The sequence below is a fragment of the Anopheles funestus genome, chromosome 2RL (assembly GCF_943734845.2).
Source record: "Anopheles funestus chromosome 2RL, idAnoFuneDA-416_04, whole genome shotgun sequence".
NCBI classification, from domain to species: domain Eukaryota; kingdom Metazoa; phylum Arthropoda; class Insecta; order Diptera; family Culicidae; genus Anopheles; species Anopheles funestus.
The window spans coordinates 47,743,353-47,771,232 of NC_064598.1; the positions used below are offsets into that span (position 1 = coordinate 47,743,353).

A 27,880-nucleotide genomic window follows, 5' to 3' on the forward strand; every position below is an offset into this window, starting at 1 on the left:
CTGTTTGAATGTGGCTTGCAGAAGAGCAAAGAAGAGCAATAAATGGGGACATTTTGGTGTCGTTTCTAATTAGGTTTTTCGCTTGTTCTTCCGAAGGGGAAATTGTCTGGGGTGTATTATTTGTGCGATCCATCGTTCTCATCGGTCTTTTGTTGATCATTCGTCTCGTCAGCTTGTACTCGCAGTGCGGACAGGAAAAGGAAGCTTATAAGCCAGTGGTTACAGACGAACAAGATGAATAAAAACCAAACATCATTCTTGTCGGGGTTCTTTTTTACCGCTACCAAAAGCTTGAATTCAATCTTTCTTTCCACCGTCATTGGACTGTATTTATCTCTGTTTATTCTGTGGAAGTTTTTGTGGTATATTTTCCTTTTTTGTATACGATATTTGAACGAGCTTTTTTTTGTTTCATCCGAAACGTCGGACCGGATTAGAAGCAATTAGGAATATCCTGTTTGATGTGGTTACTTTTCAAATGATTTAATGTTTTTTATGAATCACAAATAACCTTCAAATGTTTCGATGATTCGGAACTTGCAACAGGAAAATGTAAACGATAATCATCCATTTGTGACAGTTACCAATAAATCTTTGCTCTTCTGGTAAAACACGACCGAAAATAGCGGAAGGTCACTTTTTTTATTCAGGTATAACGGCCTGGGGAAGCTCATTTTAATGAAAAACAACTTTTCTGTTTTCTTCTAATTAGTGATGGCTCAATCCTCAATTTTCCCGGAGTTGGAAAAATCTGACTCCGAGAAATTCCGGAGTTAACTCCGTAGTAACTACGACATGGTTAACGACCGAAGGGTGTTGGTGAGGGTGGGGGGGACGAGGCGTAGAATACGGAGGCGCACCGGAATTAGTCCGGAATCGACCGCTTTTTCGATTTCGGTTTTCATTTCAAAGTAAAATCCGCAGTTGATTCCGGAGTAATCTGGAGAAATCTGCAACTGATTTCGCAGTACACTCCGATGTTGAATCCGGAGTTAACTCTGGATTCAGCTCCGGAGTCAACTCCTGAGTAATTTGGTGTCAAGTCAAGTAAAGTAGAATGAAAGAGTAGAAACTCTTGAACACAACATCAAATATTGCATTGATAAGAGAAAACAATGAACACATTTTTGCGAAATAGTAGGAGAGCTCCAAATCAAAATGCTACCCTTCAACAACCTCATAAAGACAGAACTTTATATGCGATTTATATGCAGGAACAAACGAATAACTTTACTATCGATGTTTAGTAATTACGTCCAAAGTATTTACAACAACGAAATAGATTCGCATTACGACAAAGACGCTCTGAAACAAATATTAATGTAAAAATACAAGAAGAGCAGGAGATAGGAAAATAGCAAGTAACAAGAGGAAATAAAGAAGCAAGTATTGTTTTATTTAAAAAAAAGAAGAAAAAAACTCCGGAGTAATTTGGAGTAAACTCCTGATTTTTCAAGAAGTTGAATCCGGTTTTTATACGTCGAAGTCAGAGTGAATCCATAAATCCAATCCGGAGCTTATATCCTATCCACCACTTCTTATAAAATTTAATAAATTCCGAAAAATTAAATTATTCTACTGACAAAAACCTTCAGCATAATATTTTCAACTGTAGAAACCCACACGGTTGCGTTGCCAAGGAATTGCCCATTAGAGCATTAGTGCACTCTGTACAGTACCGCAACTACAGACATACGCACACAATGTATCTAACCACTACCGTTAATTACTTACAAGCGTAACCAGTATGTACGTGGTCAAATCACAAGGCTAATCACATCAACCAAACATTGTCTATCTAAAAGGACGGAAAATTCATTACGCCAAATTTCCCGCGGCAACGCTATGCGCTCTGGCGGTAACCAACACTTAAAAGGTTACATTTGCTCGAGGGTCAAGGGTAGCGTGTGTGAGTCAAGCTGGTGGGCAAATAAATGCTAATGAATGAAGAGCAGCTAGTAGTTGCACCATACCGCTGCAGTAGGTCGACACTAAATTGCCCCAAAGTACCAAAACCACCACAGTTTGCGAGTACGAGGCAAAACGATCCACACTTACTGGTCGTTGGAACAAAACCGCAAATGATGTCGCAAATGATTTGTTTGCCTGCAGTTGTGTGCTTTTACACTATCTATCTTTAATGGCGAACGAAGGCGGGATCGTCCAGCGTCAGCCAGCCGGTTACAACCTGATAATCGTTTCGTCCTTTATTGACATCGTTCCGTTGTCATAGCCAGAGCGTGAATTGGTTTTAACTGTTACACCGTTTTATTTTCCACAAACACGATGGTCTCGCACATTAAGCGCTACACGCCCCGCTGTGCCCCACAAATGATAACTTACGAAACTTTGATCAAGAGTTAGTCCGGTTGACAAATTCGCCAATAATACTTAGCTAATAAACGAGGCGAGTGTTTATTGGCAAGGTGGAAATGGTTCCCTCCCGGGGGTCCTTTTTCGGCCCATTCCAATGGATTTCAAATGGCACCGTATACCGTTACCGTTGACGATAAGGATAAAGCCGGGCGGTAATACTTTTCAATCCACGCTGCTTTCAAGTTCCAAAAGTCGTTTGTGTCATTTTTGCGCCGACTGTTCGCGTTTTTTCCGTCTTAGCGAAGATGAAAGTCGTTTGATTTCATTTGATTTTCTTTTTTCCCTTTTGATTCACACACTTATCAGACGATCTTTACTTTAAGGACTTTGTTTCGGCACCTGGCCGCCTTGTTCCATCAAGTGGCGAAGTTTTATTTACTCGCGGTAACCGAAAATTCTTCTCCCAACTGTGGGCTTGCAAGCGGTCAAGAAAGTTAGTCGTTCGCGTAGAAATTGTTCTTGTTTTTTTGCCTTTCTTTTGTTGTTTACTTCATTTTCACGCACCCCTTCATTGCATACCGATGGATGGTTCTCTGACGAAGGTTAGGTCGATTCGTAGGCAAGATCCGTCAAAACAGTGCACGACTTGGACTGGTTAGGTTTTGCCTTATGGGCCAATGTGATGTAACTTTTTTGACATGGTTGAGGTTTTTTTTTCTTTCTTTTGCTGACTATGGCTTGCCGCGGAACACGAAACGCACCATCGAACGCAATTTGTCAACTTTTAATGAGATTTGAATGGTAGAAGGCTAACGCTAAGGGTAACGTGGTCGATATGGTGAAACGACGAACGAGTGTGAAGGTTTAATTAGATGATGATTCTTCCAATCGGCGTTAAGTTGGTGTGCCAAAGGTGAAGGAAAACTACTGATAAACAAATAAAAACGATCAAACGGATAACGATCCACATTACAAAAGGCTCAAAGTGGTTCGTATCGCTAAACGATTGTCAAAACATCACAACATAAAAAAGCTAACGACGGTGTGTATTTGTGTGCCACACAGTCATCAAGGAATAGGGATACTATTAATAGATAAATCATCAGTTCACCTAGTTTTTGTGCTTGATGTTCTAAGAACGTGAACCACCTGGCGTCTCCATCAGGTGAAACTCTTCAAAACATCGATATTGGAATGTTTTTAATGGATGTAAAATTTTTGATAGTGTAAAACCAAGTTCGGAAACATAATTTTACACATGTTCAACATGTTTGACGTCTTTAACACAATGTTTTGCCCGTAGTTGGTATTCAAGATTTGCCATTTTTAAATTAAATATTTGTCACTTATAATTCACCCTGTATATGGTTTAATATATAACCCTTCGTTATATATTATAAAAATATTATAACTATTTTACCATAAACAGAAAATCTATAAAAGTTTTTGTGTATTATTAATCAATCAACATATTTTTCATACGCCAACAAATTTTGCATTATAACATTTTCACCTCTGCACAACACTTGCACTTTACGAATGACTTTTTCAAAGATGGAAAGCTTTATTCAGAACAGGAAAAAAAAACATATTAAATTACGACGCAACGGAAATAAAGTGAATCACCGTAAACTTGGTAAATACACTTCACATAACGGAAGGCACCGTAAAAGATTTGTACCATCGACTTTAATCCACGAGCAGCAACAATGCACGATAAGACCGAAGGTTTTTGGATTCATATTAAAGTAACCGTACAAGAAACAAAAATTCCAAAGAAATTACATTTCTTCTTACACACCACTTTAAAATTTGATAAGAATTTATACTCACGCTGGTGGGCAAGAAACCAAACAAAAAAATACACTATCTACGGTTCCCTTCTTAGTGGTAGAAAGATAATATTCTGGTGGTGCATTATCTCGATAGCTTTTTTCTTGTCCCTTCCACACAAGCCTTCATTTTAGCTTCATTAACTCCAAGGTTCACGGGAAAGACATTTGAAAGGATGGAAATTATGGATGAAATGTGTTTAAGCAAACAAAATTTAGCTCACCAACCCAGCACAAAAAACACCAAACCCAAATTTGGAATCTTTACCCCCACCACGGGAACTACCCTTCGGAGCAGGAAACAACAGAATGGAAACGATATCCATAAAAGGTGTAGCGTAAGATAATCATTTCTTTCATTCGTACAACCGTACCCTGATTTTCGTCCTTCTGCAGCACTCGCGACCGAAAAAAAAGGTTACGGACCACGTGCAAATGAAGTCCAAAAATATGGTAAAAGTCAATTCAGGTTCTGATTTCACTTTTCCCCGCATGTTTTGACCTTTGCCTAATTAGGAAGCTGTGCATGAAATGATTCTGTTTCAAAACCCTTTGATAATGTACCTGTGCGTGTTGCCTCTCCGGTTCGGTTCACTTCAGATACCGATATTCATTTCGTTTGGAGCACTTTTCGCGCTGTTGCCTCTTTTTTGATCGCCTTTTTTCCCGGTAGCAACGTTTCTACTTTCGGCTCACACAAAGCACAATTTATGAAGACACTTTGTAGCTAACTACACGGAAAGATTGGACTTGCTTTCTCTTACTTTTCGTTTTTTTCTTTTTGCGTTTTCTTTTATCACACTTGCACTTTAAGCGGAGCAGGATTTATGATTATTATTATTTTTTCCTTTCCGCACAGATTCAATTTTTGGGGACTATTTTTTCTGGGTACGCTTTTCACTTGCCAAATCACTTGTTACGTCGAAAATTTATGGCTGATTAGTAATTCAGGGCAGGCATTCCGAGCCAAACACTTCGACACACTTACAGCTAAAGCTGGAGGAGTAGGGATGCAAGTAAAATCACTTCACTGAAAAAGATGTTGCAAAACAAAAATGTGTGAAAAAATAGTATGGAACTTGGGGAAAGATTTTTTTGTTCCTTTGAATAATTGTGTTGACGTTTATTTTTTCTTAACTTAGCTGTTGGATCACTTCACGCGTAAAGATCACATGCTTTTTAAAAACCCTCTACCATAAAGCGCAGAAGGACGATCGATGGGAAAAACGAATCTTTAATTGCTGCATACCATCTATTAGCCACCAATGCACAATGACACAACAACAGAAACGCAATAAATCGGAAAATGCGCACTTTTACGAGCTTTCACAGCTGCCACACAGTAGTTCTAGTGTCGATGCGGTTGCGGCATTGTCCCTGTTGCCCTCGGAGGCCGAACAAACACGGCTTGTCCGTAACTGTGTGCGGCTAACGAGCAAAAGTTAGCTCATCGAACACCATCGAACGCCAATGGCGGGGATGAAAAGCATTTTCCCTTCCGATAACGTATTCGCAAACACGGAACTCGTTCATTCGGACGCTTTTGTGTGTCTCGCAATACGCGCGACCGTCACGCTTTCCGTTCGGGACATTTCGCTGCACCAGGATACTACTTTTTTAATTAAAACTACACAACAAACAGCAATCACCGTGCCGGATGATCATCATCTCGCACACTTTCCACTGCTTTCCACAAAGCGCTCAAAGCGGTGTAGGATTTTGTACCCGCCAAAGGGACGCAAAGCAGAACTGTGTCCTGTTGCAAACATTTAAGCTTCACCAGAAACACTAGTATTAACGCACCGAAAAGAGAGATTCCTTCCGCACTGGATGATCCTATTTTCTATATCCAATCCTTGCGATGGAAGTGGAATTCGTTTCAGAAGATTAGCGGCGTGTGGCAAGTGCCATTTTCCTGTTCACTTCACACAGAAACGGAGGAAAAAAACCACTCGATACTACAGCTAACGGGAGGTGACATGAAACGAGCACAATTAATTTGTTTGTTTCGTTTTGTTGACTGCTACTCTTTTAGTGTTATGTGTTAACGTCAAGGACATAACTATAATTTGATGCTTATGGCTTTGTTGATGTTCTGTTTTTACTGCCATTGGTTTTTTATTCGTTGCTATATTGTTTTTTTTGTTTTAATATTCGGCTTGTTTTCATAATAAACCGCATAGTGTAGTTTTTCTTTTTCATTATCTTCCTGTTACGATATTTTTATGTATTCATCTTTTTTTGAGTTTTTTCTTCCTTTTTTGCTATTATTATATTTTTGTTTTCACAACACATGAGATATTTTCAGCACTTCTGTTTCGTGATGTTCTTTATGTTTTCATTTTATTTTTTGAGTTTTTCCTCCATTTTTGCTTTTATTTTTTCAGTAATTTTTGTTTTCACAACACATGAGATATTTTCAGTACTTCTGTTTCGTGATATTATTACATTTTCATTTTATTTTTTGAGTTTTTCTTCCTTTTTTGCTTTTATTTTTCTTTCAATTTTTGTTTTCGCAACACATGAGCTATTTTCAACACTTCTATTTCATGATATTCTTTTGCTTTCATTTTTTTCCTGCGTTTCTTCTATTATTTTTTCCTCAATTTTTGTTTTCACAACACATGAGATATATTCAGCACTTTCATTTATACAAACACATCCACACACAAAAAATCCCCACTGTCTTTCGATTGTTATTGGTCAAGATTTCGTTTCGAACCAGAGAAACACGCATTTTCTCGCCAGGCATTACTGTCACTGATGTTTTCTTCTTTTAATGTATTTTTTTTTAATACGCAAGGACAGGCAAACAGATTCGTTCGTCGAGTGTCGGTGTGGCACGGTTTCTAATTATTTTTATTCCACATCAAACCACGCACCGAATCACTCCCGTATGTCGGACGTTAATGAATCGGGGAAAATCGGTGCAAATGGAAGGGTTTTAGGGGGCAAAAATTAAACTTAAAATTCAAGAACAGAAACGAAAAAAATGGAACCAAACGAAAGGTGAAGGATCACAGTGGGTAGCAATGGAGGGTGGTGAGGGTCAAAAATAGAGACCACCAGAAGAAGGGAAGGAAGCACTACACACTGTCATACATGCCCAAACACACACTAGGTATATTTTCACAATTCGCGGCTCTTTGACACGCTGTGCTAAAAATAGTATTTTTTTTTTGCCTTTCATTTCGATACTTATTTACACTGTCAGGATCCCTTTTGGGGGATGACTTCAAATTAGAGAGCAAGTGTTCAAGTAAGATCAAAAGAAAGTTGATTAAAAAAATCTAATGAGTGCAAAGCTGGCAAAACAAACTAATCGCTCGTTGCATACTTCAGCTGGTAATGAATCAATAAAAGTGTCGGAGCGGTTTTTTTTACGAATTCGTGTTTGATAACGAACGGTGCCATTCCCTGTCGTGCGACAGCAGGATTAGTTTGGATATTTCTAGCAAACATAGCAAACACACCGCTGCCTTATGGTTGACATTTTGTAACAGAGCAAGCAAAAGCGCACAAACAAACGATCATCGAACGTATCTTAGGAACATTTCTGAACTGGTTATGTCACACACTGCTTCGATCGACGAGCAGCTAGCAAAGATCACAACACACAAGTTTAAGAATTTCCCGTTTCCGGTTGAAGAGGGAGAAAAAATCGTATTTTAATACACTCGCACTTGAAATCGCTACAGATGCACACCATAATTTTGAACTTAATATATTCTCCCGTTCATAATCCTCTTGAGAATAGCGATGTTTTACTGTTTGTTACCCGTTCAAGCAGACCACTGGTCATGGTCACGGTTTGCTCTCTTTTTAATTACTTTTGTTTTCCTTTCGCACACGAAGCAATTTAACTGACCCAGCGCGTACGTCACCAGCAGGAAAGTGATCGTGACCGGTTTGTTCTTTTTTTTGTCACGCGCCACCACCAGACAGCAGCACAGCACACGGAAAATCCGTTCCGTCCGTACCGTAGCGCTTTGGCATGAAAACTGGGTCGCTCACGGTCTGGTTTGCAAAGCACACCCGGGTCTCACCCAGCGCGTGAACGGATACGCGAGCACCCGTTCGGATGAGTGAGATCGAACGTTCGGGTTTAATTATACCAGCCAGCAGATGAACGTGCGTTGTGATGTGTTTTCTTACTAAAAACGATCACAGATTTGCTGGTGTTCGATTCGTATGTGATGCTGCCGATCTGTCTCACTTGCATTAGAGAACCTGATTTCGAAGTCAAACACCGAGATGCCGGCAGGCAAATGGGAATTTGTATTTTGGAACGAAAGACAATAGTCGTTACTGGACTGGATTTGAGCGATAGTTCACGTATGGTTTACAGTGTTTATTTTTCTTTCATCGTTTCAATCGTTCCGTGTTTTTGAAAACAGTGGCGCATATGATTCGGGAGGCTGTGTGGATGTTGTGGTTTGTTTTCTATTTTCTTTCGGTTTCGTTAATCGACTAGCAGCAGCGGAAGCATGTATATACCATAAAACGATATTTTCAATTCACAGCAAATGGTCATCAGTTTGAATGTTGGTATTTTTAGTACAATGCAAGAAAGTATGTTTTTAATTTCGTTTGGAATTTTAGAGTTAAATATGATTACAAAAAGGGTTTCATTATTCATTATTCCGACGTTTATGGTATATCAGCAAATATCGTTATAGAACATTACTGATGCTTTCGGAATATTTTTCAAAATCTTTAATAAAAGCAAAATTAAGTAAATCAAAAGGGAAAGTTTCGCATTACATGCAAGATAAAATCAACTAAACCGTGTTAGATTTTGAAACTGACTCGTAAACCCTGTACTCTCGTTTTGTTGGACCGTCCGAATCAGCTTTCGCCGCATCTTTCCTGGCATATGGTTTAACCACTCACTGTTGTAAACAAACGGCCACTCATTGCGATAGTCGAATCGAGTGCACTGTGTTCATTTCGGATGCCTTCGTGCGCAACGGTGAGTGCTATCAAACCCGAAACACGCACGACCATTGCACACGACATTTCCGCGCGCATTTTATTCAAACAGTCACCGCATGGTGGTTGAGTTTCATGCTCGCGTGTGTTGCCGGTGTCATGATGGTTCGTGGATAATTTGTAACGGTTTGTCAGTGCAAAAGTATTTCATAATGAAGTACCCGTCAACCAAACACGAGCCAAAGCGCTTATTTTAAAGCCTAAACTTTTTAGAACAAATGTACTTGTTAGGAAATTTCTTACTTCGGGAATTCCTAGCTTTCCACCAAAAAAATGTCTTTTTTGGGGAACACCGATTAGCAGATTTCACTCTAGGGTCTGGCAAAAACTTGGTCTTTATTCGTATTTTGCGTCTTAGGCGTGCTCCGCAGGCGCATCCTGCGGTTTTATACATTTTTACTTCAATTCTTTTTCTTAATTCCTTATTTTCTCCTAGCTTTTGAGATATCGTTGAGACCTTATCTACCTGCCTTTACAAGTTTCCAACAGTATTTTCATTTATGTATTGCGCCGGTACAAATAATTCGACGATAGTTTGAAATAATTTCGTGTAATTTAATATAAAAAAAGAAATTGGAAAAATAATGAAAAAAAATATCACAAAAGAAGTTTTAAATTCCTCAACAAAAGCTTCACATCCGGATGGCTCCGGCTGCCGACTAGGCGGCTTCGGACGGCTCAGGACGGCTCCGGGCGGCTCCGGACGGCTCCGACGATTCCGACGGCTCCGGCTGCCGACTAGGCGGCTCCGAACGGTTCCGGACGGCTCCGACGATTCCGACGATTCCGATGGCTCCGGCTGCCGACTAGGCGGCTTCGGACGGCTCCGGACGGCTCCAGGCGGAATCGTGGTTTTAACCTAGCCGGAATCGGAGCCGGAGTTGCTATGCTCGGAAGCGGTTCGGAGCCGTGGGTGCGATTCCGAGAACCCATCACTAGTTCAAACTACAACTAGACGGCACAATCTACTTCTAACACGATTCTATCAATCATGACCTTAAAAAAACAAACACGTGACTAGTTCGCTAAAGAAGCTCAGCTCACTGAACGTTATAAAAACATGAATTGCTGTACGATTCTGCTCATTATTATCAAAATTAGCGATAGCATTTCAGTTACTTCTCAGTCGTGCTTGAGTACAGTTGTGAGTAACGTGGGACTATAATACTTCAGCCATGTTCGGTGGATTTCCGGTATATTCCGTGCTGGTGCTCTTTTTACTGAGCATTTCCAACAATTCTGTCCATTCCGAACGTGTAGTGTGTGGCTTCTCAATTACTTTCAGAGAAAGAAGTGCGGAATATGGTTTTGAAGTGGCAGACATTCCAATATCTCTCTGTACCCATGTAGTGTACGATGGTATGGAACTCGACATGTTTGCTAGTTACCATCCTTATGGCAATGACACTATAGAAAAAGATTGGAAGTCGTTAGCCGAGCTAAAACACACCAAACCGGAACTAAAGCTATTGGGATCTATTCACAGCCCTCTGCTCATGCAGGTGGCAGCTGAGAAGGAGAGCAGAGAAACCCTAACCGAGAATATGCTAAAGTATATGGAACGGTATCAGCTTGATGGTATTGATTTGTATTTCGGTGATGAACGTTTTGGGCCTCATGAAGAATTTTACATGCTGATAGAGGAGCTTAAAAGTCGTTTCACAGCCGCCGGACATTCAACGTGGGAAGTGAACGTGGAGATCGAGATCAGTCGAGAAACCATCGATCATGCGCGGTTGTGTAGGTGAGTAAAATGTTCACTAGATTTTTGAAATCAGTTTTAATTATTGTATCGTGTATTTCTTCTACTGCAGATTGGCCGACTTTGTTCATGTCGTGGGCATGGTTGAACGAAAACCAATATACAATGAGTATAGCTCGACACCAATGGCCAAGGCAACTTTCGATATAAATGAGCTTAAGAATATTACACTTGAGCGTGCCTTACAGTACTGGATCGATAACAGCTGTCCCGCGGACAAAATGGCACTTGGTGTTTTGTTTATCGCACAACCATTCACGATCGCCAACGGTTTGAAGAACGGTGAAGAACCAGAAGAGCTAATGACACTTTGTTCTGTCATGAAAGAACGTCCCATATGTTCGTATGTTGAGCTTTGCCAGATATTTAAGGAAACTGAATGGAAAATGGGTTGGGACGATATGGAAGGATTGGCACCACATGCTATTCAGGGCGATCGGTGGATAGCCTATGAGAATGAAGCATCGGTTGGGCGGAAGGGTGAGATAGCAAGAAGCAAAAATTTGGCCGGCGTGTTCGTTTTTTCGTTGGGTATGGACGACTACCGAAACAAATGTGGAACATTGTACCCGCTGACGAAAGCGCTGATCAGATCATTCGAATCGCCGACCTTGGAGTCGGACACTACTCCGTGAAACTTTCGTTGTTTGTGGAAATCATAAACAAGAAAAATCGAATTCTAGCTTCTTTTCTTCATTCAGTAATATCCCTAATATTCAATCAACAATATGTTTAAAAAAATTTAAAAAATAAAAAATAATATTCTATAATCTATAAAATCTATAAAATAATAATAGTATAATAATGTCATAATATACCAAATATGTCATAAAATTTTCAAATCAATATTCCGACAAAACTTAGTTATGGATTAAATATACCCAACTCGCATAAAATGAATGTTCGAAATTATTTCCCTTAACGCTTATCACGCTTTACCGATAGAAACTAAGAATTTCTCCTGTAAACCTCCGTTTGAAAGTTTCATCAGATAAATAATTTACTAGAATTTAATTAAGAGCTTGCAAACAAAAGGAAACATAAGGAAAGCAAACGTTTTTAGCTTACAGCATACCAAAAAAGGTTTTGCAAAATCGTCAATTTCTGAAAGTATTCAAATATTGAGAGTTCGTCTCCTATCGAGAAGGCAAAGTTTGCCCTTGATATTATTCAATGCTAATTTACTACGATGATTGCGAAGTATAATTTTGCATACAAAAAAGATTCTTTGTTTATTTTTTTCCTAGATTTTCTGGAATGATTATAAATTGTTGCCAACTGGCTGGCATAAACCATAATTATTGATGTACTACCATCGCTGTTTTAAGAATGAATGTACGCACTAAGCAAAACATTACAACATTGCACCCCGATAAGGAAGGCAGGGAAGCAGTACTGAGAACGCTACAAGTTCGCACGAAAAGTTTCTCCCCCTGTGTGCTGGTTACACTTATCGCAACGAAACACATAAACAAACACCCCACGCCCCAGTTTCTGTTCTCGAGGACACGAAAAAGCATACGCTGATGAATCTTCCGTGACGGAGTGCCCTGCCGTGCAGATATGAATGGCGGGAACAATGAATGAGTCAGTTATAAGAAGGGTCGACATGCTGTCGCGTATGTTGAACTTGGCGTTACGCTACGCGCCAAACTTTTTGGCAAATTGCCCAAACGAATGTGACTTTGGTTGGACGGATCGTGAGTATGGGGTCATCGGCTGGCCATGCATATGAGAACCGACCTATAACGCTACTGACGCACGTGGATGGTCACGCGATGCTGCGTTGGGATGGGACGGTTCCCCTTTGTCTGGTTAGGTTCTCGTTTTCTAGTCGCCTATTTTCTGGGTCACCGTATTTTGGTTCTATGTTTTGTAAAACATTTGTACAAAAATTTTCGGTAAGAAATACAGAGCAAGCGGTCAGAAACGCTTCCGTGCCGTTTGCCTTTGTGTCTCCAGCAAATACTCCAGTTCGCTCCATAAACAAATAGGGAAAATGTAGAGCATAAATAAAAAAAGGGAGAACAAAATCTCAGCTCTCATCCTACAACCCTAGTTGGGGCAATCGATTTCGGCAGATAACACCACACAGATGCTGTACTAAATATAGAAGCAACATAAAAAGCACACATTTCGTCGCCATTTCGTTTAGCATCCTCTCGCTTCATGCGAATAGGGACGAACTTCTTTTGCTTTGCTTTTGACACAGATAAATATATTCATTTGTTAACACACTGTTTAGCATAAAGCATAGGCGAACTGGCTTGGTGTACTGTAATGAGGCTCATTTGTGAGTATTTCGTCGTGTTACGCTTGTCTTTTTCCGCTGACTGCTTTTGATGGAGTGAAGGAGTCATTGGATGGAGTGATGGTAACAGGATAGGCTTCCCGTAGAAAATCCTAATTAAATAATTTTAATACAATTTATAAATTTTCTACTGTTAGAATAACTATTTAATATTATATTTCGCGTAAAAATATCTTTATATAGCATTATTTCTAGTTCCTGTTGTCTAACTTACATAAGACAAATTAATATAAATGCTTAGCGTAAAAAAACCTACAACACTTCACTACTATCTGCGTATCAAACGATGCAAACCATTGCCATTAAACGCAATGGCATTTAACTATATCTATTTTATCGGTTTCATCGAAAAAAAGGGGGCACATGAAAAGGTGCATAGAAAATGCAACTGTAACGTAACGTGACCACGCGAACGTGAATAAGGTGGAAAGTAGATAGAAAGCCAACAGGCTAACGCTTTTTCCCCTTGAAGAAAATATACAACGAGACTATTGCTTCCAGGAAGACCACAAACAAGAGGTTATCAATTTCCTCTCGGCTGTAAACTGTAGGCGGGGTAAAGGGCATTACAGTGCGAAACCCAATTCTACTCCGTACGTAGTGTGTTGGAAAGCCTTACCGAGTTCAATAGTCGATAGTTAAAAAAAACTTGTATTTTTTAAATTATCTAGCGTTTCTAATCCTGGAATTTACCATCAGTGAATTTACTAACACGGTCTCTACGAACCTGTTCTTTCTGCACACGCAGCAATATTTATTTTACTATAAACCGCCTCATAACATAGCATGCACTTGTCCAGAATTTCGACAGCAACAGGCCGCTTCGATCTACGCATATTAGCTCACATCAAAGTTGTGGTAGAAAACAGTAACATAAAGTGGCTTCGATCATGTTTGCTGTTTATTTAATTTTTATATGATGTCTTTGTACGCATTCCGTAACGATAAGTGTGTTCTTATCACCTGTCAACGACGTGACCGTGTTGAAGAGAGTTTCCGGCGTGGATCCTCTCTCTGCTCCTTAGAAATGGCTTCGTGCGATCGATCAACGAGTCGATCGCTATCATTATCACGTTGCGTTGCAAATTTTTGTGGGACTCACGAAGAACAAAAAATCGAATTATCACGATATCAGATTATTTTTAGTCAACGTCAACATCAATTATGTCGTATCTATATACATTTTTTCTAAAAAAAATCATCTAATCTCTTGGGGAGTAACCCCGGTACCCACATGATTCAATATTTGTTTCAAGTATTTGGCCCGCAGTTTCAGGTTAATTTTTACTGCCTGGCCCTTTTGGTGAAAACTCTGCCGACCCCTGCTCTATAAATGTTATTTACTATGTTATTTACATAGTGTTTCTATAACACATTGATAACAATAAATCGTAGATAGTTCGGCAACAAAAACGAATAGAAAAATTATCACAAAAGAAGTTTAAAATTCTTAAACAAAAGTTTCACATTAGCTTTGATGTTCAAACTACAACTAGACGGCACAATCTACTTCTAACACGACTCTATCAATCATAACCTTTAAAAAAAGCAAATACGCGATTATTTCGTTAAAGAAACTCAGCTCACTGAATGCTATTTTTTTTGTATGATTCTGCTCATTATTATCAAAATTAGCGATAGCATTTCAGTTACTTCTCAGTCGTGCTTGAGTACAGTTGTGCGTAAGGTCGGACTATAATACTTCAGCCATGTTCGGTGGATTTCCTGTATCTTCCGTGCTGATGCTCTTTTTGCTGAGCATTTCCAACAATTCTGTCCATTCCGAGCGTGTAGTGTGTGACTTTTCAGTGGCTACCATAGAAAGAAGTGCGGAATATGGCTTTGGAGTTGCAGACATTCCAACATCTCTCTGTACCCATGTAGTGTACGATCGTATGGGTACAGACATGTTTTCTGATCACCTTTTTTTCGGCGATACTGACGATGTAGAAAAAGTTTGGAAATCGTTAGCAGAGTTAAAACACACCAAACCGGAACTAAAACTACTGGGAGCTGTTCGTAGCCCATTTCTAATGCAGGAGACAGCTGAGAAGGATAGCCGAGTAACTCTAGTCGAGAACATTCTAGAGTATATGGAACGGTATCAACTTGATGGTATAGAGTTGATTTGTAGTGATACAGGCTTTGGGCCTCATGAAGAATTTTACATGCTGATAGAGGAGCTTAAAAGTCGTTTCACAGCCGCCGGACATTCAACGTGGGAAGTGAACGTGTTGATCGAGATCAGTCGAGAAACCATCGATCGTGCGCGGTTGTGTAGGTGAGTAACATGTTCTCTAGAAGTCTTTAGAAGTAGAGACTCTTCTTTTTGAAGCCAGTTTTAATTATTGTATCGTGTATTTCTTCTACTGCAGATTGGCCGACTTTGTTCATGTCGTGGGGATGCTTGAACGAAAACCAATATACAATGAGTATAGCTCGACACCAATGGCCAAGGCAACTTTCGATATAAATGAGCTTAAGAATATTACACTTGAACGTGCCTTACAGTACTGGATCGATAACAGCTGTCCCGCGGACAAAATGGTACTTGGAGTTGTGTTTGTCGCACAACCATTCACGATCGCCAACGGTTTGAAGAACGGCGAAGAACCAGAAGGGCTTAAGACACTTTGTTCTGTCACGAAAGGGAGCCCCATATGTTCGTATGTTGAGCTTTGCCAGATATTTAAAGAAAGCGAATGGACCATGGGTTGGGACGATATGGAAGGATTGGCACCACATGCTATTCAGGGCGATCGGTGGATAGCCTATGAGAATGAAGCATCGGTTGGGCGGAAGGGTGAGATAGCAAGAAGCAAAAATTTGGCCGGCGTGTTCGTTTTTTCGTTGAGTATGGACGACTACCGAAACAAATGTGGAACATTGTACCCGTTGACAAAAGCGTTGATCAAATCATTCAACTCGACGACCTTGGAGTCGAACTCTACTCTGTGAAGCTCTCGTTGTTTGTGGAAATAATAAATAATGAAAAAATTTATTTGAGATAAATCAAATTCAAATTGGTTTTCTTCATTCATTAACATCCCTACTTTTACAGTTCAAGATAATATCAATTCTATTTAAGAGTAAATATTCAATGAAGATGTTTGAAAATAGGGTCACTCCGGTGATGTATGTGATAAACGGCGCCGGTCCGCAGTACAGAAACAGGGATCAAATCCCATCCGGAGCCGCGTAGCAAACACTGATTATCCAGCTACGCGGTAAAATTAAGTCCTGTAAGCCAGAAATTGCCGGCGTTACCTTAGAGGTCGTTAAAGCCAACAAGAAAAAGAGAGTTTGAAAATAAAGATTCTTTGAACACATAGAAATATGTCATCAAAATGTCAAATCAATTTACCAATACAAACTTAGCTATGCATCATAGATGCCACCTATCCTCGTGAGTCTGTTTCCGTTGACTGCTTTTGATAGAGTATAGGAGCCGTTGGATGGAGTGATATGGAATTATGTAAGGATAATTTTTTAATATTATATTTCACTTATAAATATCTTTATACCGCCTTACTTCTAGTTCCTATTGTCTAATTTGCATATAACAAATTAATATAAATGTTAAGCGCAAAAAAAAAACCTACAACACTTCACTACCATCTGCGTATCAAACGACACAAACCATTGCCATTAAACGCAATGGCATTTAACTATATCTATTTTATCGGTTTCATCTAAAAAAGTGGGCACATGAAAAGGTGCATAGAAAATGCAACTGTAACGTAACGTGACCACGCGAACGTGAATACAGTGGAAAGTAGATAGAAAACCAACAGGCTAACGCTTTTTCCCCTTGAAGAAAATATACAACGAGACTATTGCTTCCAGAAAGACCACAAACAAGAGGTTATCAATTTCCTCTCGGCTGTAAACTGTAGGCGGGATAAAGGGCGTTACAGTGCGAAACCCAATTCTACTCCGTACGTAGTGTGTTGGAAAGCCTTACCGAGTTCAATAGTCGATAGTTAAAAAAAACTTGTATTTTTTAAATTATCTAGCGTTTCTAATCCTGAAATTTACCACCAGTGAATTTACTAACACGGTCTCTACGAACCTGTTCTTTCTGCACACGCAGCAATATTTATTTTACTATAAACCGCCTCATAACATAGCATGCACTTGTCCAGAATTTCGACAGCAACAGGCCGCTTCGATCTATGCATATTAGCTCACATCAAAGTTGTGGTAGAAAACAGTAACATAAAGTGGCTTCGATCATGTTTGCTGTTTATTTAATTTTTATATGATGTCTTTGTACGCATTCCGTAGCGATAAGTGTGTTCTTATCACCTGTCAACGACGTGACCGTGTTGGAGAGAGTTTCCGGCGTGGATCCTCTCTCTGCTCCTTAGAAATGGCTTCGTGCGATCGATCAACGGGTCGATCGCTATCATTATCGCGTTGCGTTGCAAATTTTTGTAGGACTCACGAAGAACAAAAAATCGAATTATCACGATATCAGATTATTTTTAATCAACATCAACATCAATTATGCCGTATCTATATACATTTTTTCTAAAAAAAATCATCTAATCTCTTGGGGAGTAACCCCGGTACCCACATGTTTCAAGATTTGTTTCAAGTATTTGGCCCGCAGTTTCAGGTTAATTTTTACTGCCTGGCCCTTTTGGTGAAAACTCTGCCGACCCCTGCTCTATAAATGTTATTTACTATGTTATTTACATAGTGTTTCTATAACACATTGATAACAATAAATCGTAGATAGTTCGGCAACAAAAACGAATAGAAAAATTATCACAAAAGAAATTTAAAATTCTTAAACAAAAGTTTCACATTAGCTTTGATGTTCAAACTACAACTAGACGGCACAATCTACTTCTAACACGACTCTATCAATCATAACCTTTAAAAAAAAGCAAATACGCGATTATTTCGTTAAAGAAACTCAGCTCACTGAATGCTATAATTTTTTTTTGTATGATTCTGCTCATTATTATCAAAATTAGCGATAGCATTTCAGTTACTTCTCAGTCGTGCTTGAGTACAGTTGTGCGTAAGGTCGGACTATAATACTTCAGCCATGTTCGGTGGATTTCCTGTATCTTCCGTTCTGATGCTCTTTTTGCTGAGCATTTCCAACAATTCTGTCCATTCCGAGCGTGTAGTGTGTGACTTTGCAGTGCCTTCCATAGAAGAATTAAGAAGTGCGGAATATGGCTTTGAAGTTGCAGACATTCCAACATCTCTCTGTACCCATGTAGTGTACGATCGTATGGGTACAGACATGTTTTCTGATCACCTTTTTTTCGGCAATACTGACGATGTAGAAAAAGCTTGGAAATCGTTAGCCGAGCTAAAACACACCAAACCGGAACTAAAGCTACTGGGAGCTGTTCGTAGCCCATTTCTCATGCAGGTGGCAACTGAGAAGGATAGCCGAGGAACTCTAGTCGAGAACATTCTAGAGTATATGGAACGGTATCAACTTGATGGTATAGAGTTGATTTGCAGTGATACAGGCTTTGGGCCTCATGAAGAATTTTACATGCTGATAGAGGAGCTTAAAAGTCGTTTCACAGCCGCCGGACATTCAACGTGATCGAGATCAGTCGAGAAACCATCGATCGTGCGCGGTTGTGTAGGTGAGTAACATGTTCTCTAGAAGTCTCTTTAGAAGTAGAGTCTCTTCTTTTTGAAGCCAGTTTTAATTATTGTATCGTGTATTTTTTTTACTGCAGATTGGCCGATTTTGTTCATGTCGTGGGTATGGGTGAACGACAACCAATATACAATGAGTATAGCTCGACACCAATGGCCAAGGCAACTTTCGATATAAATGAGCTTAAGAATATTACACTTGAGCGTGCCTTACAGTACTGGATCGATAACAGCTGTCCCGCGGACAAAATGGTACTTGGAGTTTTTTTTATGGCACAAACTTTCACGATCGCCAACGGTTTGAAGAACGGCGAAGAACCAGAAGAGCTTATGACACTTTGTTCCCTCACGAAAGGCACCCCCTTATGTTCGTATGTTGAGCTTTGCCAGATATTTAAAGAAAGCGAATGGACCATGGGTTGGGACGATATGGAAGGATTGGCACCACATGCTATTCAGGGCGATCGGTGGATAGCCTATGAGAATGAAGCATCGGTTGGGCGGAAGGGTGAGATAGCAAGAAGCAAAAATTTGGCCGGCGTGTTCGTTTTTCCGTTGATTATGGACGACTACCGAAACAAATGTGGAACATTGTACCCGTTGACAAAAGCGTTGATCAAATCATTCAACTCGACGACCTTGGAGTCAAACTCTACTCTGTGAAGCTCTCGTTGTTTGTGGAAATAATAAATAATGAAAAAATTTATTTGAGATAAATCAAATTCAAATTGGTTTTCTTCATTCATTAACATCCCTACTTTTACAGTTCAAGATAATATCAATTCTATTTAAGAGTAAATATTCAATGAAGATGTTTGAAAATAGGGTCACTCCGGTGATGTATGTGATAAACGGCGCCGGTCCGCAGTAGAGAAACAGGGATCAAATCCCATCCGGACCCGCGTAGCAAACACTGATTATCCAGCTACGCGGTAAAATTAAGTCCTGTAAGCCAGAAATTGCCGGCGTTACCTTAGAGGTCGTTAAAGCCAACAAGAAAAAGAGAGTTTGAAAATAAAGATTCTTTGAACACATAAATATACATATGTCATAAAAATGTCAAATCAATTTACCGATAAAAACTTAGTTATGAGTCACAGATGCCACCTATCCTCGTGAGTATTTCGTCGTGTTACGCTTGTTTGTTTCCGTTGACTGCTTTTGATAGAGTATAGGAACCGTTGGATGGAGTGATGATAGCAGTCCTGTAGAAAATCCTAATGAAATAATTTTAATACAATTTATAAATTTTCTATTCTAAGGATAATTTTTTAATATTATATTTCGCGTAAAAATATCTTTATACCGCCTTACTTCTAGTTCGTTTTGTCTAATTTTCATATAACAAATTAATATAAATGTTAAGCGTAAAAAAAAAACCTACAACACTTCACTACCATCTGCGTATCAAACGATGCAAACCATTGCCATTAAACACAGTGGCATTTAAGTGTCCTTCCACACGCCTTTTCCTTGTTAATTTCATTGTTTTAAATGGAAAAGAAACAAAACGTATTCCCTTCAAAAGGGCAACATGTTCGATTGCCATCAGTACAACCACGAAACCCACGCAAATCGAGCATGACAGAAATGGAACTGTTAACCGAGTTCGAGGAATTTCTTCGTTTTTCGTATTTCTGTCGACTGCAAGTGCCACCACGGATACCATCGAAAGATCCTACTCAGCTGTGTGTTTCGAGTTTGTTGCATCCTTTCGCCAACAACTCCACTACAAAAACCGCAAGCAACGTATTTGTTTCGGCATATATCTATTTTATCGGTTTCATCGGAAAAAGTGGGCGCATGAAAAGGTGCATAGAAAATGCAACTGTAACGTAACGTGACCACGCGAACGTGAATACAGTGGAAAGTAGATAGAAAACCAACAGGCTAACGCTTTTTCCCCATGAAGAAAATATACAACGAGACTATTGCTTCCAGAAAGACCACAAACAAGAGGTTATCAATTTCCTCTCGGCTGTAAACTGTAGGCGGGATAAAGGGCGTTACAGTGCGAAACCCAATTCAAATCCCTACAAGACGTGTTGGAAACCGAGCACAATGGTCTATAGTCGAACAAATGATGAAAGATTATATTTTAAAATATTTCTCATTATTCTTGTAAAAGGATTAAACTTTTAAGTAACTTTGTTTCATATTTTATCTTACACAAATAAAAAAACAAATAAAATTAAATTGAGTAAAAGAAGAAATTTGTCATCGTATCAGTTGCAAGCAGAGGAAAGAAATTGAATATGATAAATCTTTGCACAAAATTTGAATCGAAGAACAAAAACATTCAAATAAAGCTCTTTACCAAGAAGATCAAATTTCAATATGTTCTAATTTGAAAGCTTAAAATATGTAAATATATTTCATATTTACAAAAAGATTTTATTCCACCCGAAACATGTATTTCAAGATATTGACATCAACATCAACCACGGTTATCTGTGGAACTTTAACCTTAGTGTGAACGAAGCTTTTCCGATATCTTCCCGGCACTTGTATGGTCGGATGGTTGAACAACGTCGGGGTAAAGCATGAATGATGTTAAACAAAAGAAAACAGAGAAGAAAACAAAACGAAAAGGGTATTGCAATGCCATACAATATGGTGTTGCTCCCACGTTAAAAACCCAACTCGTCGGTGACTTTCCTTCTCATTTTATGTACCAAGTGGTACATGGCTGCATGTATGCAACGGTGTAGAAGAAGAAGGAATCGACCAAAGACGGTGACATTGTTTTGCTTCTCACGTTTGCTCTTCGTGTGGAATGCAGCAGCAGTGCATAGAATCACCATCATCCGACTGCCACCGTTCTGTATTGCCGAAACTACCGAAGAATGGATGAACATGGCTTCCCTTCTCGGTGGGGGACTGTTTCGTGTTCACAATCTTAAGCAGCATCCCTTATCCTGCTTATCTCATTCTGACTAATCCTTTCGTTCCCATTCTCTGTCGGGCTCGTTTGTGTTTGTGTATTGCAATCTTGGAGACCACCGTTTCGAAGATGTGCGCCATTTTGCACAAACCATTCCGTTGCCCGTTAAACGCTCACATCCATTAGTGCCATTCGGCTTGAAGCTGATGTAGAGGGCTACACGGCTCAGTCTCGTTCATCAATCCTCCCACGCTAATCTGGTCGCAGCATGAACCATTCCCTTACGAGCACAATAGTTACCGGGATTTATTTTCGTGTGTTTTCCATCACACGCCAACGCTTCGGAAAGTGTGGAAGGAAAAGCTTCTTTTTTTCTATACAGCTCCATCTCCGGCTGGATATTTAACGTTGAAAGAACCATTCGCGTTCGGTCAACCGGAAGGTTTAAACATCATCCGTCAATGCAGAGTAGCGTCCCACACGTTACCGGATCCAAATCAACTACGTCATCAAAGCTTTTTCCGGTACGTGCGCGGTTCAAAGCTGTCTCTAAGCTTGCTTCACTTCCAGTTTCCATTAAAATACCGGCACAAAGAAGAAAAGCAAACTCACTGCATCATCTTAAGAACGTGCAATGGTGGTACACATTCGTGGTCACTTGCATTGATAAATATGACAGAGTAATTAAAACTCAACCCAACATCCTTCGCAGACGCCGGTGGTAGCAAACAGTGGGAAACGGCAATGCATTTTCCTTTCAAGTCATAGTGACACGGAGACAGAGGCCACGTGCCTTCGCCACTAGTGAATGTCATTATAATGTTTTGATGAGAAAATCACTCTCGGAACCTTTCCTTCACTTGTGTGTGTGTCCAACTTTTTTTTAGTTCCACTGCTTTGCGCTGGGTAGAAACTAAGTCTCTCAAAGCTTATAATTAAAAAACATGTGCTTGCCCTTTCATGGTATGAAGTTTCCCTTTCTTACAATGTTCCGGGTGTGCCATGTCTGGTTTAGTTTGTTTTCGTTGACATTTCATGTGTGTGGTTTTTGTGGTTTAGCATTTAATAAAATGATATTTGAGGTTATTAAGTAGGAAATTAGATATTTACGATTGTGGTAGCTTTGGTCTAAATAAATGGGTAACACAGATGACCATATCTCATTCCCTTAGTTCTACGTCATTTTCATTACGATTTTTATTTAACCCCACTTGGGCGATTCTATGGACTTATTTTTCGAATTGAATACGAATTGAGTCGAATACACCGTTTATTGTCGATTGAATGTAGTCCAAAGAAACTATTCATTTTTCGAACATCAAATTCTATTTAACTTTTTGACAGTACGTGGATTTTTTCAGAATGTCCTAGCGGACATGAGGCTCATCCTGAAGACATAGCATCAACAGTGTTCAGATGTAAAGGAAATGCCGACCTAAGAAGACGGTATCTGGTAGATTTTATTAGATCAGCAATATGATCAAGTCTCATCTTTTTTCTAGATCACCTAGTAGGTCGTGAGGCTCATCCTGAAGTCACATTTTCTACAGATTGTATTCAGATGTAAAGGGGATGCCTGAGGAGATGTATGAAGACGGATGTCTTGGTAACCAAAGTAATATCACATATTCTCATCGAATCGTATTGCGGCAGATCTCAAAAAACAAACATTCGTGACTGTAAAGCTGACATCCAGAATGCCCAAGCGTAGCTCCAAGACATGTTTACTGATAACTCTGTAATTTTGCTCAGAAAGTAATAACGTTGTTAATAAGTCATAGCCCTGCTTAGCTGATTTAGTTAAAAAATCTATGATCCTTGATGGATTATAGTTTTCTAAAAAATCATATACAGAAAAAAACGTCGCTCAGCTAAAATATATTCTGTGGAAATCCACCACATCATTCCCAAACTGCTAGAATTCTTGGCGGCAAAATGTCGTTGTGCGGTCTCCCCTTTTTTGTAGCACATAATCTCTTCTGGAATGAGATAAAACGTACATCATGATCCTAGCTAATTTTTATTTCCGTTTTTACCATTCCCAAACGGCAATGCCTAACATACGAAGGCAGTACCGCTTGCTTCAATTTACAACTCACCCGTAAATCCCTTCAGGCCATCGGATGGAAGCTTCCGGTCGTGCTTTATCTTTCGCCAAGCTCCCAAGATGTCAATCGATACGCAACCGGCTTCCGATGGTTCACAAGCGAAAGGTTACGATTAGCTACCGAGTAATGACACTCATTAGTCACTTCCGAGTGGGCTGCAAGCGGTAAATAAATCCTTCCCAACAAGAACGTCATAGGGTGCCACCGTGCGTAAGCGCGTACGGAACATGATGGAATGACCTTGGCGAGTGACGTTCACTGTCATCAAGGTCGGCCTGGTTCTAAGTAAACAGAGTAAAGGTTCCTTTTTTGTTGTTTTGTTTATACTTTCATCATTTCTCCACTCTGGCAGATCGCATTTTCATCTTCTTCCGATGGACGATTGTCATGAGTAGTTAATTCAATATTTGTCTCCTAACTGTCGGCGAAGAAACAAATCGCCCAACAGAACTTGCTTGGATCGATCCGCTGTCCGCGCAAGAACCGTCACGCCATTGAGCAAGCAGATAAATGTATTCCAGACGTGTCCCACCAGACTAACACCGGCATTGACAATTTTATCGCACCGCTGCCATTGGCCAAGTACCATCCATCCACGTTTGTTTGCAGAGCTATTTTCCTGTCCGTCCCCCAAGGCAGTGGCATACGCGTGAATTGTCATGGCGGATTTTGAACGATGGAAAAACGTAGCGTCCTACTCTTCCCGATGAGCTGTCTTTTGGAAAATAATTTTGAACCTCATTTTTTTTTTGCTCTACATGGGTTTAGTGTTCCTACATTCCAGAGGAAAGGAATAACGCTTGCCAGACGTTAGACGCTGTCTACTCGTGACAAGTGTATGGACAGATACGTACCGGATGAAAAGTTGATTGAGGTTAGACGTAACATGATTTTGTCATGCTTTTTTTTTGGATCACCTCACAGATGATGACAAGGGACCAGAGGCAGATGTTTGGTTTTTCCTTTTATTTTTGAGCTTTTGAAGATTTTTGTTAGGTGTCCCTTTTACCTTTTTAAGTGATATTGTCGACGTGTTGTACATTGATGTTATTATAATCGATAATTTTTTTATATGGAACTATCGTTCATTTTTTTCATTATTTTTGCTCTGATCAAACATTTACTGTTAACAGTTCTTGGGAAAGAATTATATTTATTATTTTTGTCTTTATCCTTAAATTTCAATTGTGAATAAAATTCTAAATTATATTTATTTATAAAAACTTCATAAACAAAATCCATGGATAATAAAAATTTATGTATAAAATTTTCTTAACAAAGACATCCCCTGAAACAATAAAAAAGCGGAAAAGGCTTCATAAATAATAAAAAAAGCCCATCACCGTCAATGGATGATGCCTTCATCCGAAGCCTCCAAAGAATACGGATGAGTGGTTCTCGCTGTCGTTCTCGAACACCGACGCATTTCCTTTGGATAATTTTTCAAACTTCTGCACCCAACACAGAAGGATTGACACAACCACTTAGCACTGACACTTCCGTGTGAAAGGTTATCATCTTTCTAGACACTCTTCCCTCATGGCTGCGTGCAAAGCCATACACAGCCCTGGAATATTCCGAACGGTACTGCTATCACTACATCGGTTTACGGTAAACATGCGACATTGCTACGAAATGTGATAAAAGTAAAAGTGATACCAAAGTCCTAGTATCCGGCTATCTCCTTTATTGGACAGTGTTGCTGGTGTGTGAAGCTAAGCAAAAAGAACGCTCCATAAGTTAGGTTCCACATCGCTGGCAATACAGAAAGAAACATTGCCCTACACTCCAGGACCCCGCAATGAATCATGGAAAAAGTTCTAGTTAGCCACCTTACCACACACACACACCCCACCCCACTGTCACACGTCCCGTCGTGAAAAATGAGACATTTTGGCAGCAATCGCAGTGTCTGCACGTCCAGCAATAGAGCGCAATGTAGGGAAAACATTAAGCTTTTCGGTACAATTTATGGTTCACGATAGTCCACGAATCCTTTCTTCTCGCAGAAGGGAAAGGAAGAGGGACAGAGACGGTCGTATCAGATGGAAAGTAAAAGTAAGTTTCAGCATCGTTGAAGAAATTTCGATGACACCGACAACACACGCAGGAGCCAACCCGCACGCGAACACGCGCGTTTTGAGCATATAAATCAATTCCACCGGCCAAACACACCGGAAGAAAGATCCCGCAGCGACAATGATATGGGACGGGGAAAGCGATGGGAAGCTAAAATATGGCTGCATCATCGGCTTTGATGGGTCAGCTGAACGAGAAGTCGGTCAGATTTGTGGACCGATCGATATCCAATAATCATTGGCGTCTTGAAGCTACGGAAGAAAAACTTTCTTCCACACAAAGAACGAAAGCTAGTTGGGGGTTTTCTATTGCCATAAAATGTCACCAAAAATTGGTTTCGAATTTGTACACGCGTGCAGGTGTATCAGGTGGTAGTAGGACAAGTTTGCCGCATTCCAACGTCCACCCTAAATGACCCACTTTAAAGCTCTCGTTTTCAGACGTTTTAAGACGTTTTAAGACGCTCATGATAGAAAGAGGTTGAGTTTCACTCTAAACCATTAAGATGTTACTCACACCTGTTTTATTATTGGAAGTGATGTATGCAAACAAACGTAGGGCTAACGGGTCGCCCTTTCAACAAAAACGACTGTAAATGGGATGTTTATTGTTTGAAATGAAGTTGCATTACAGTACATACCTCCATGCGCTTTTCTTCCATTGATGTTAAACAAAACGGTGTTGAGAGATTGATCACGTGGAAGAAAGTTCACCGGCACTAAACGAAACGAAACGAGTCAAAAGAGTCATCATCAAAAAGATATTAAAGCACGATAAAACAGAACACGAAACAAACACGACGACCCGCCGCCGGATGCTACTACGTTCGTTCAACTCAACCGTTGAACTCCCTAACGTAAACGCGAACATTCCCATTTGGGCAGTGCTTACTATGAATGCATCATTTGGATGGGTAAATGATAGTTAGCGAAAACAATTCCGAAAACTTAAATTCCCACTTTGTTCTAAAGTTTGCTCTCCTTGTTCCAGTGGAAAGGAATTCCTTCACCCGCTAAAGCTGAAACCGAATTTTATTACCACAAGAAGAAAGAAAAAACAGTGTATAAAGAAATGATAACGTGAGTTAACACAGTGAAACGTAATTTTATGATACTTCTCTCACAGACGACTCCACTCCAAATGACTTCCCATCAATCGTTCCTTCTCCACAGCGTTGCTAATGGTGGGGACGCTTTTATGATGGAAGTGTTACCGGGCGAAGGTTGAACTTTTCACTCCATAAAGCTAACCGGCAACCGGTGTGAGAGTCAGACGCCAGTCAGACTTGAGTTATAGACTTCCTTCCCAGGCAGGCAGGCAAAACCACATCAGATCCACATCCTTTGAAGTTGACCGGAAGCAAAAGGAAACTTCCCTTTCGAAGAAGATAAAATACACACACACACAAATACACACACACATAAACGAGCAACGGGCAAACGAACTAGGTCACTCCGGATGGTTTGTTATCAATCATATGTTAACTCCTTTACGGCAGCTATTGCGATGGAGTTGTTTTCCTGACTTTGTGGAAAAGAAAAGACGAAAAAAAACAAGACCCCGACAGGTTTCAGATGTTTTAGGCAGGTTGTCCGTCACATGCTCCCCCACGTAAGCAAAAACACACACACACACACATAACCTTTAAAGCCATACGGGTAACGCATTACTCCATTTTGGGGCTGTTGTGTTACCGACGCCTAGATCATTACGTCCACACGTTCTACGTACCCATGTCCACCAAAAAGGCAGCAAACTGTCCAAAGATCTGTATTATTTTTTTTTCGCTTCACAACAGCAACACCTCCTACCAACACGAAGCGGTTGGTGGTTTTACCGTCATCAACAACGACACGTGCTATTTCGGTCTTTCCCTTGATTGATTTCTTTCCATTGGAAATTCAACCCACCAAATGTGGGCGATGTAAGGGTAAATGGCATAGCACCACGAAACCAAAT

General features: G+C 39.9%; 2 protein-coding genes across 7 annotated transcripts in view; one reads left to right on the forward strand and one right to left on the reverse strand.

Moving 5' to 3' along the window:
• The window catches only part of LOC125774762 (FMRFamide receptor-like), a 74,713-nt gene extending 64,993 nt beyond the window's left edge, over positions 1-9,720 (reverse strand). Inside the window, exons 1-2 of one of the 4 annotated variants that reach the window (XM_049444968.1) lie at positions 8,017-9,720; positions 4,713-5,178 (exon numbers count right to left, since the gene is read on the reverse strand). The gene's annotated coding sequence lies outside the window, so the exon portion shown is untranslated. Of the gene's footprint in view, positions 1-4,712 lie in introns of all 4 variants that reach the window. The other 3 variants (XM_049444970.1, XM_049444969.1, XM_049444967.1) reach the window with 3 other exon arrangements.
• A 493-nt stretch (positions 9,721-10,213) lies between these two features.
• Positions 10,214-16,186, forward strand: LOC125774764 (probable chitinase 10). 3 transcript variants are annotated; one of them, XM_049444975.1, is made up of 3 exons: positions 10,222-10,333; positions 10,426-10,884; positions 10,955-11,802. In XM_049444975.1, exons 2-3 carry the CDS (start codon positions 10,502-10,504, stop codon positions 11,535-11,537), a joined length of 966 nt encoding a protein of 321 aa, XP_049300932.1. In that variant the 5' UTR covers positions 10,222-10,333; positions 10,426-10,501; the 3' UTR covers positions 11,538-11,802. The 3 variants fall into 3 exon arrangements, with proteins under 3 accessions (XP_049300931.1, XP_049300932.1, XP_049300930.1); XM_049444974.1 differs by lacking the exon at positions 10,955-11,802 and adding an exon at positions 15,589-16,186 and having other exon boundaries at positions 10,214-10,884; XM_049444973.1 differs by having other exon boundaries at positions 10,228-10,884.
• Positions 16,187-27,880: the final 11,694 nt, after the last annotated feature.